Source organism: Hoplias malabaricus, chromosome 2, assembly GCF_029633855.1.
Source record: "Hoplias malabaricus isolate fHopMal1 chromosome 2, fHopMal1.hap1, whole genome shotgun sequence".
Lineage (NCBI taxonomy): Eukaryota > Metazoa > Chordata > Actinopteri > Characiformes > Erythrinidae > Hoplias > Hoplias malabaricus.
Genome location: NC_089801.1, coordinates 54,141,568 through 54,153,035, shown reverse-complemented (window position 1 = coordinate 54,153,035; position 11,468 = coordinate 54,141,568). Strand labels below are relative to the sequence as shown.

The following is an 11,468-nucleotide window of genomic DNA, read 5'->3' as shown; positions in this document are numbered from 1 at the left end:
CAAACTACATAGTAAAGTTTCTGCAGTGCTGAGCTCACAGTAGTGACAACAGAGGATCTGCTCTCCATATTACAGATCAGTGAAGCAGCATCATGATTCTGTAATTTTCAGGTAACAATATTATGTAGTTCTCCTTGAAGTGTTTCCTAAAGAATTGCTATTACATCATATTTAACCATTTAACCATCAGAGAAAATTACACTCCTAGATTTGTAATATATAAATACTAATGCTTGGTTTATATAAGAATGAAGTATGACAACACAGGTGTAATTAAAAACAATGTATTATATTTAATAATTAATAATTATGCAGCTGCAAGTGATAATCCATAGATTATATAAAGGCTGTTGTACATTAGTAATCTACTAACTGCACAGTCCAAGTTGATTAGGCACTATCTTTTTTAACACCACATAACATGGTAAATTAATGTGCTTAGTATCCGTAGTTGTTGTATAACGACAAAACACTAGCTTCTCATTTAAAACTGGAACGATAAATATCTTTCATTTAGGGAGATATTGTATTGCGTTGCCTTTTTAGAGCCCCGTCTGAGACACTACTTTACAATACTCTAATCAATATTTAGCCCTCAGATTGTTTATATAAACATTCTTATCCAAGTACTTCAGCAAAAATTCCAGTGGTTATGTTAAAAGTTTTTTCTGCTGGTAAAAAGCAGCTGCATGTACAGTCATATGCAAGTTTTGGCAGCACTGGTCAGTTTACATGTTTGGTGATAATATGAACACAATGTTTTTATAAAATAATATTCAAAACACATCAATGCACAGTTTTTATTTGCTGAATAAACAAATCCTTTATTGACAAAAGTGGCATGTGAAAGTGTTATCAGTTATTTTTCCAAAATGTTTAACTCAGCAAATAAGTTGAGCACTAACATGTACAGAACACAATGCCATATTCAGGTTTGTTCCCAGTAGAGAGAGAGGAAAAAAAAAAAAAAAACCAACAACATGCAATTTAATCAGGTGTGTCCAGAATTTTGCATAAACCTCCACTCCAGCCTTTTAGTTGGGTCCTTACTCTTTAGTCCACACTGTATCCATTCACGGACTGGGCGGGGGAAAAAAGATGCTCATCATACAAAGGGTACTGATCACCACAACTGCAAACTACACTATAATGCAGCTGCCTTCCCACTTAATCTCATGATTTACACTGGTATATTCTAATAACATGGTCACAGTAGTTTAGCATCCATTTAAGGTGGAACTAGGCAGAGCCATCTGACTGTCGGATGTCTGCCACACTCTCAGGTAGACGCACTGTGACACCATCAAGGGCCTTTGTGAGGCAAATTTGGCAACCCAGACGGGACCTGTAAGTGGAGAGCAAAACAATGAGAAACACATTTTAGCTCAATTTAGATATAAATGCAGGGTGGGAAATGAGAACCGTGATAATACTGGAATCAGACAGTTATACTGACCAATAATGCTTCCATAATTATAACAATTCTATTTGTATGTAATGAGGTAATTATTGTAGTCAGAACAGCAGAATATTCATGAAATGCTGGGCTACTGTTTAAACATTTTATTCATTTCACTGTATATAAATCTAGTTGCAAATTGGCCCTCAACTCCTACATAGGGGCTTCCCTAATAAAAACTGGTACTTTTATATATATAAAAAAAAAAAACTGGTGTTCTTATCCAAAAGGTCTTTTACTCTAGGATTTCAATGACAATTTTCATAATAAATGTGTCACTTTATATTCAGGTATTTACTGCTTTTAAAAGAGAGCATGACTTACTTGCTGCCTCAATCACAGGACTGAAACTGAATTAAATTCAGCATTTGCAGCCTTTAAAATTATTTTAGCACTGACTTCCCCTCTACACAATGACCCTGTTCACACGTTGCACTGACATGCATATTATTGATCAGATTACATTTTGCTTTCACCTGATCGCATGAAGATCCCAAGTATGAACGCACATTTTGTTGGGATCCCTCAAACCACATCTGGATGTTTTAAGAGACAGGCTTTCAAAATAAGTGTAATAAGCGTAAGCAGAGTGTCTTTTCTGTTTGCGCAAACAATTCAGTTGAAATTATCTTTCACATTTTCTGATGGCGTCGTGTGACACTGCCGTATTGTGGGAACCCCCACCTGTCCTCGAATCCATTTACAACCATCTGTTTTTGGCAACGTACTGGCAGACATTTCTTTCTAACTCAGAGGTCCCTGAGGGCACATTTTAGTGAATCGTATATTCTGACATATGTATTTCCAAATAACATGCTGATGCAATGTGTAAACAGGCTCAACCGCTTCTGGAATGTTGGGATTTTCTGAGATTGGTGCAGAAGTCAAAGTAAAAACTAATCTGCAGCCTCAGTGCAAGTAACAAACTGCAAATATAAACAAAACACACCTGCTTTTAATGGTCAGATCATTTGTATAAAGATAATACTCATATAATAAAATAATGTTAGTAATACATCCTATGAAGATTGATCTAAAAAGAACTGTTGATTCAGAATTGTAGATGCTTAATGTATCTGATTTATTTTTATCACTATAAACTCTACTAATGTCATTAATGGATTGCTTGTGTGATGTAATTCTACATGAAGCATGAAGGATGAATTATGTAGGTTAAGTAACAAGAAGATTTAGATATGCAACTTACTGATGCTGTTAGTGTCACCGGCTCAAAGTATTGTGTTATAATCAAATATAACCTTGCCAATTGACATCTCTGCTTACTGAAATAAATTCACTTTTTGATGATATTCTAATTTATTGAGATGCACCTGTAACAGTGCCCAACAGCCCAATGCTTGAGGGATTTACACCGCTCTGACTGATGTATGACATTCAACACAGAGACCTCTGGAACAGACGGCATTGCTTTTTTTTCAGGCTTTTCTTTCGAAATTATTCAAGCTGTTTGCACAAATGTATTTGTGCTCGCAAAATATGTCGGAACTTAGATTATTGAAATTGTGTCTAGAATGTTTTTTACATAAAGTTTAATAAACTATAATATTGCTAAACATAAAGTGGCATGAACAGCCACTAAGTCAAGAAACAACTGCAGTGTTTGAGAAACTGACAAGACACCCTTTGAAGGCTGACACATGTTCAATGAGTTCAAGTCTTTGTCAGGAGGATAATTAAGTTGGAAAGTTCAGCCTGACAGAGATGTGTCCTTTTCACCACTAGACAGCTCACCTATCATCTGAGACAATGCCCATTATTCAAGAAAATTGTGTGGACTGAAAGCTACTGACTAATCTGCTCAGTGTTTAACTTAAAAATAAAGTTTCATCCTAGAACGGGGAGGGGGAAAAATTACAAATAAATACATTAAAATCTACTTAATGAATCCATCATTACACAATTAAATCCAGGCAGAAATATTTAATTAACTGCATCCTTCAGATTAATGAATACATTCATAGGGAAATTAAATTAACAGACACAATGTTAACACAGCAGAGGAACAGCAACAATAAACAGTCCACTCTGTCCAGTTCCAATTCTCAGTGCCACCAATAAAGCATTAGGCTCTAATACCACTTCTCTATTGACTGTGATTAACAATCTGCTTCATTAGTAATCTTCTTGGGACATTTCATATCGGCTCAGGCAGACAAAGTCAATGGATAGGAGGTCTCTTGTAAGATTTATTTCCTTCTTTCCTATTTTGGGGGATTTTTTAAATTCATTCTGTTGTATGAATGAACTCTGAATTAATACTGACCCAGTACTAATCCATGCAACAAACCAACTAGACATTTTTATATTCGTTAGCAAAATACCTACTACACTGACCTAATTATTTCCCTTCAGTTCCCTGTTAGGATTACTCAGCTTCATTCTGAAATTCAAATTTTAAAACAAGCCAAAAGAATATTTTACAGAATGATATGCTGTAATTTTCACACTGCCCTTGTTTAAGAATTACAACGAGCGTGGAGAAACAGGAATACTGAATAAAAAAAATGCTCCAATGGCCAAAAAACAGACCTTCTCTTCACTTGCTTCTCACTGCTGTGCACTCGCACTGAAGTGAGCTGTGGTTTAACTCATTGAAAAGGGGTATAATATGTACTCTAAGTGTCAGATAATGTGATATGAGATTTTATCACCACATCTGAAATATAGTTCTTTCTGGATTTTGTTCCAGCCCCCATATGATTTTAAATTATATAAAGCTCTCAATTTGTAAAATATTTCACACTCATGTGTTTCCATTTTCCTCCACATCACTGTAATTTCAGAATCTATAAGACAATACATAAATCATAGAGGCCTTAGAGGTCCTGAACTACATGGCCTGCCAACATTAATTACTAGGATTCATGAACACATACCTTCTTCTGTACATTACAGAATTTAGGGGGGAATCTCTTATGTAACGGACATTAGAGTGACAGTGGTCATAATCAGCACAACACCCTAATATGCTTCTTTACAATACTGATTTTGGATCTTAAGTAATATCTCTATCCTTCCCAAACCAAACCCTAAGCATTATGTCATATGTTTGTGCAATATATAGTGGTGTCAGGTCAGAAGAATAAGCAACGTACGTGTCTGTGAGACCATAGGCAAGGTCCAACATATCCATCTCTTCATCACTGATAGGGCCCAGCTGTTTGTATGTCCCTTCTTCAAATATGACATGACAAGTGGAGCAAGCTAAAGTTCCCTCACATGCACCTGGTAAACAACAGCACATGTTTTAAAGAAGAAGAACAAATACAGTTATGTGTAAAGAACAGATAAGAGTTACTTGTGTTTTTCTACATGGAGATTAGATTGTATTTCCCATGCAATTACATTAGCCATTTCTTCATTAAACACAAGAGAAAGTGCAAAAATATATAATCATAAATCATCCATACTGAAGAAAATTACCACTGCATGTATTACACACGGTTGTATCTTAGATATAAAATCTTAAATAACAAAGATTATTAATACAATTAAACATTAAATGCACCTAAATAAAACAAATGCTACCAAACTGAAATGCATGGCCTTACCAAATCCATCAAAGTCCAGGTCTTGATCAACAACCACATCTAATAGTGATTCACCAGGGGAAGCTTTAACTGTTATTTTCTCACCATCACGATTGATGAAATTAATAGTCACCTTGTTTTCTGACCTAGTGACCCCCAAAAAAAAAAAAGTAAAAATGCTGATGTTCAATATGTGCAATTGAATAGCTCTAGTAACAAGACATGCAGTGTTAAAACTGTCTCAGATATGTCAAAAAGCAGGGAATGTTGCCCTCTAGTGGAAGACAGCACAAAATTCAATTGTTTTTCTGTTTCACTCTAAATGTCAGAGTTTTCATTTACTTTTTATTATTCAATGTTTCTCAGAACATTCTCAGTTCTAACCTGTAATGGCAAAGTATATAACAAGGATGTTCTATTTTTTTTAGACAATATTTATTTAGCTGGAAAGAAATAGGGTTTGATGCATGGCTTGGCCACTGTTCCCAAGTAAGTTATAATTAAAGCCAGACCTTCTTGGTGTTCTTTGTTATAAAAACAGGTCTGGAAAATCATTTATAGAAAATAACTGCAATTTATATCACAAATGAAATACTAGTTTAAAAAAATAAATAAATAAAAATAAAAAAAATTCAACCCTCTACATTTGCCCTATTAAAACAGCCTACCAATCACATTCACACATTGTTTACTGTTCTCTATATTCCTAACATATTAATTTCATAAAGAGAATGTTTCTTTACACACAAACCTACCATTTGCATCATCTATAAATGAATTTCACTGTCAAACAAGTCACAAAATTTTACATTATGGGACAATTGCCTTTAAGGTATTTAATAAATTGAGAAAGCAATGATGATGAGGAAAAGGAATAAATAAGGCTTTTGTTGAATGACTTTTGCAGAAGTAATGATCATTTGTGGGGTGTTTGTCAGATTCAGCTTTTTAAATATAACTATATAATAAATTTGTTCCTTTGACTGTGTCTTTACTTATACATTTGGATAATCCTCAGAAATAACTCCCAAAACCAGGTGTCCAGTATGGCACAACTGGCCTCTCTCTCTTCTGACTGATAAAGTGGCCCAATGCATGATTCAATCATTTTTATGCGAACCAAAGTGATCATCTCTTAGGTATCCGCGTTAATTTCATTACTGAAAACTATGTCAACCTATTTTTTCACAACACAAACAAGACAAGAACTAAATAAAAAGTAACATTTGAAAACAAAAACCATGATGAAATGTATTAGCCTACACTTTGACAAACAAATTAAAACCTAAACATGTCATTTTCTGGTAGAAAGTCATTTCTGGCAGAAAACCCCAAAAGCAAACATCTCCCAAGTGTCATCAGCGGTGCTAGATAACATTTTACTCGTTCTTGTTCAAGTTAGCAATAGCAGTAACTTGTGCTTAAAGTGGTACACGGAGCTAAAGTAAACACATGCAACTGCTGTAATTGTGAATTAACTTTATTTTTTTTAACAAATAAAGGGGGTGGTAAGTATAGAGGACTTTCTAGGCTGTATAGGCTTTTTTAATTAAATCAGCTTCCAAAAAAACTCCGGGGGAAGATCTCCATTCCTTCAAGCTATCTGCTAACAGATTCCCTCAGTTGTGATAAGCAAACTCCACACTTCCTTGTGCTTATATAAAACCGAATTCATAACAAAATCAGTGTGACATTGCTTCGCATCAAGGCATATAAGATAACGCCAAATTAATGAGAGTATCTACAATGTAGCGCCCTGTTCGCGGCCCCAAAACTAGGTCGTTTTTCATTGGATATCTCTCTAGATACCAGGGTTGGTGCCCTGGAGTGGGCAGTATTCATCAAAACTTCAACATTACTGAATGTTGGAAATAAATTTGCGTGCAAAGGTTTTGTCCCTTCTCATATCACCCACTGTGGAATGTCGTAGAGTGTGTTAGGACTTTAGTGAATGCAACCAACTTCTAAGACTGAACTTGAACAATTTTGTAAGCTATATTTCCTTTTGGAATACCTTGGGAAGAATGTCTTCTGAAGAGAATGGGAGCTAATAAAGGATAAAAGCGGAAACACCGCGTTTGGACCACACTGTTGTGCTGGTGTAGCAGCGGCTAATGGACTCAAAGTCAAATGTGGGTTAGCATTAGCTGAGCTCATCGAGTTTACCAAGGCAGTTAGCCTAAGAGCTAAATGAGCAGTGGTTCAGTTCAATTACGTGCTGTTTTACCTGAGAGGCTGGACAACGTTAAACGAGGTGATTCCTCGTCTCTGAGAGACTTCTTGGTGGTCTGTGTTCAGTGAAGATAGCCCCTGAGTAGAGCGGAGTTTCGGCGACTTCCGAGAAACACTCAAACCCAACAGCGTCAATCTCCTCACCGCTGAGAAAGACATGTTTTTTAAGCCGTGGAAGATAGGTTCTCCGCTGGTGAGCTCTAAAGTGGAGTAAAGTTTCTAAGGCTCGGTATTAAACTGGTTTATCCGCAGTGAGCTAACGTTGCTAATCACTGTGAGCAGAGTTCAGAGTTACCTCACACACACTTCATTACACAACACCTGGAGATAACAGAATACACACTGGAGTTTAACACGAAACGCCGCTCAAATCCAGGTGTCAGTCGCCTCTATGTGTTAGACATTAAGTTCCCGAGTTGTATTAATATATCTGGCCTTATTAAACCGAGCGCCAGCTTTCAAATGCATATTGAACCGGCTTCTGATCACAGTTTAAACGTTGGTGTTTCAGAACTGACACGCCAACCGCCAATCAGCGTTAAGTAGGCGGGCTCTATGCGTGGTTTCAGACCTATCATCTCTCAGTATAAAGTGACAGCGGTTCCTCGCAGCCAATCAGGCGGCTCTCCACGGTTCCTCCCTCACAACACGGTGGGTTTGACCAGAGTTTAACTTGGGGCCGCAAAGGGGCAGCATACAACGAGGGTACTGAGGTCATAACATACTTTGTATGTCCAAAAGTGTACAAGGCTTTTATTATCTCTGCAGAAAAGTATCAAACTTGGTGGGACAGTCCGGTGCATCTGCCTATGGGCCTTATGTCCTCATGCTCAAAGTCCCCAAACATTAGGCTGTAGAGAAGCAGAACGTGAGATTAAAAATTTATAAAGTTTTTATTTATCATTATTATTTTTTTGTGAAGGTGGATTATTTACTAAACTACATTAACCAAAACACTCATGTGGGCCCATGTGAACAGCACAGTAGCAGGTTTTGTCCATGGGTTCAATACAACCGCCAGTTATGGATGCCATAGGGTCAGTAATATAACATGGGTGGTTTAAAATATGGCCAATCTTGGTGGTACAACAGAGTACAGGACCATAATAGAGGTAATGGGCTGCCCACAGTTTCTGTTCCACAGTGGGTCCTCAATCCATCTGGGACCCACCCAGAACCCATGCCCATCTTGGACACATGATTATAACCATGAATTTGACTACTGTTTCAACATCTCTAAGTGCTCATGCAAAGATAATGCTAAGCTTAACTGTAAATGGACCCTGTTCTGCAGGTGGTATTTTCATATACTTTCCATATAAGTCTTTGCCTAAGCCAGTTACAAAGAAGTGTGCATGAGAGGTGCTGTAGTAAATAGACTAATACTGCACTCTGCTCCTAAAGAAAAACACTGTATAAAGTTCAGAAGATGTTTCCTTGCCATTTGTTAGCTCTAGAGTCTTTTTGCTTGCTCAAAACTGATCTAATGTGTTTACAAAGGCTCAGTGTCTGTAAATGGGTAAAAAAAAAAAAAAAACAATAAAAAAAAACAAAGTGCCTCAGTCTAGTATGCCATGCTCTCTCTGCTCATGACAGAAAAGCAGCATTTTGGAGGATTTTAGACAATTAAAATGCCATCAAACTTTGAGAAACATTAACCGAAATGAGGATATTGCTCTGTTCTTGCTCCATATGTGGGTATTATTGAGTTATTTTTGCTGTAGATGGAATTGACTCTAAATTCAAGAGAGAGCTTGAATAACTGCATGAACCTAATCACAAACCTAAAGGAATACAAAACTAAAGAATTCAATACCAAATAAGTTTCTGTGGTAAATCAAAGAGTAAATAAAAAAGTTACAGACACATAAAAACAACAGTGATTTTTTTCCCCCTTAAACACACCGTTCCACCTTAAAAACAGCTTCTGAATATAAACAAACCAGAGAATAGTGTTTCTCCACAAGTTTATAAGTCCCCTTCATGTGTGAAATTGAGAAAGTGAAAAGGGTGTAGCTGATAAAAATCAATTAGATCCAACCCAGTTCATATCCATAAAGCCACAAAGTAGTGAAAAAGAAAGGGTCAAGAGCCTACCCAGAACCAGTGGGTGCAAGGCAGGAAAACACATGGCATCACACACTCATCCAGTCACTCGCACACTCACGCGTATGCAGCAAGGCAAATACATAATGCATGTCACTTGTACTAATTCTGCTGTAAAGGTGATTTGTCAATTTTTTTTTTGTTCCGTAAGAAGTCAAAATATTGTATGAGCTGCGAAGGGGATGCACTGCAGAAAAAGCATGGGAAACACCGCTGTAGATAAAGATAAGAAGCTTTGAAGATCTTCTAGATAGGGAACTAGGGCAAACACGGATGCACCTGGATTTAGTAAATGATCCTTTCTGTTCCCTCTGTAATCGATATCAATGTTTAACTATGGTCATGTAATGGCATCCCGCCACCATTGAGATATGCCTAATATGGCTGTAATAAAAATGCACATGCTTAATGAACTTTGGTCTTTTTGACATCATGTCCAGGCCTTATAAGGGAACTCTAGGAAGTATATCACAGGTAGATGAAGACATACACAGATACATTTATTGCTTTGGTTTCTGTGTAAATGCTGTATGCTGGCATAAGCTGGAGCTCAACAGACCATACAGTAAGTAATTATGAGTCATTCCTTTTTTAGCATATACCCTGTACATTTATGGTTGAGATTGCACTATTCAAATCATGGGCAAGATTATCATGATCTTTAAAATTTATTTTGCTGAAGCCAGTTTCTATGTAAAGTACACTAAATTTTTGTAGAGAACTCTTCCAACATTTCTTATATAATAAAAAAAATTATGAGTAATTTATCCACCCTTGTGCTGCAGTGACAGCTACAATAGTTCCAATAAGGGTTTACATTAGATCAGAGGTGGTCAAACTATCAGACAAAAAGAGCCAGAAAATTAACGCATTCTACCAGGAGCCACAAGCTATTTATTTTCAAAATTATGCATGCACAACACTACTACTAATACTACAGCAACCACAACTAAGTCACATCAAAGTTTAATCATTGAGAGTCAACGCCTATTCATTATCTCTGTTTACTTTGACATGTATACAGAACAGAGAGGGACAGCTTTGAAACCAGATTCTGAAAATTACCACAGATATTTCTGAGCATTATCTGCCCTATGTCAGAGGAGAACCCTTGTTTTTCCCCAGAATCCTGAGACACAGGTAGATACTGCAGGGGCTTTTTTTCCAGTGTGTAAAACAATTTCAGTGTGTGTCTCTAGGGCTGTTCTACTGAAAATCAGAGCAGAAAGGACAGTGTACCATGACACTAATGGCACATTTATGTATGTTTACACAGGGACTTTATTTACTAAATTTAAACTTCTGGAGAAAAAAAAAACACACACACTCAAAAATAAATAAATAGTTGCACATAGAAGAAATCAACCAACATGAATGAAACTTGGTTTGACATCATGGGACACATGACATAAGCAAGGATGGGCTTTACCTCTGTACCTGTTAATATATACTGTTGTCCTTTTACTCATGGCCTTTCTGAACACACTCTGGTGTGCTTTTCCAACATGACAAGACTTGTCTGCATCTCATGATCTTGCCTTGAAGATACATACTATGCCATGAGTATTTCACCACTTTACTTTGATGGTCACAAACAGCAGTCTTGTTCTATTAGGTGTTGGCTGGCCAGTCAGTGGTTACCATCATTTACGTGATGACTACCATGAAGACCTGTATGAACATCATGAATAACTCATGTAATATGACATTGTACCATAATTTGTACCTACTATGTTAATTAATACATTGCTCCTGCATTAAGACATGCATGAGATATGCTTACTTCAGACATAGTCATAATGACTCATGATGTATTGTCTGCAGGAATCATCATCATCTTTTTCGCTTTTCCATTTCAGGGTTGCGGTCTGCAGGAATTAATGATTACTTATTCATGAAATAATGCATTGATTTCATGTACCATTATTATGAAGTTTTACCAGTATATTTCAGAAATTCCGTTCAAAAAGTGAAAGATTAAGGGTTTATTTCTTTTGTTGGCTCAAAAGCCATTATCTCAGAAAATTAGAATAATCAACAAAGGGTTTCCTAAGCCTTTAAAATGGTCCCTTAGTCTGGTTCAGTAGGCTACACAATCATGGTGAAGACTGCTGACTTGT

General features: G+C 36.6%; 1 protein-coding gene across 1 annotated transcript; it reads right to left on the bottom strand.

Moving 5' to 3' along the window:
• Window positions 1-273: 273 nt before the first annotated feature.
• LOC136686254 (adrenodoxin-like) lies at window positions 274-7,740 on the bottom strand. Its single transcript, XM_066659904.1, has 4 exons — window positions 7,238-7,740; window positions 5,032-5,156; window positions 4,576-4,705; window positions 274-1,345 (listed from the first exon to the last, which is right to left on the bottom strand). Exons 1-4 carry the CDS (start codon window positions 7,399-7,401, stop codon window positions 1,240-1,242), a joined length of 525 nt encoding a protein of 174 aa, XP_066516001.1. The 5' UTR covers window positions 7,402-7,740; the 3' UTR covers window positions 274-1,239.
• Window positions 7,741-11,468: the final 3,728 nt, after the last annotated feature.

Bases quoted from the DNA above. Each gene is read 5' to 3' on its own strand.
- LOC136686254 (XM_066659904.1), bottom strand. From the start codon at position 7,401: ATGTCTTTCTCAGCGGTGAGGAGATTGACGCTGTTGGGTTTGAGTGTT. The intron at 4,706-5,031 runs GTAAGGCCATGC...GTTGTTTACCAG, and splicing joins CCTGGACTTTGATGGATTTG to GTGCATGTGAGGGAACTTTA. The intron at 1,346-4,575 runs GTACGTTGCTTA...CTCCACTTACAG, and splicing joins GCCTATGGTCTCACAGACAC to GTCCCGTCTGGGTTGCCAAA.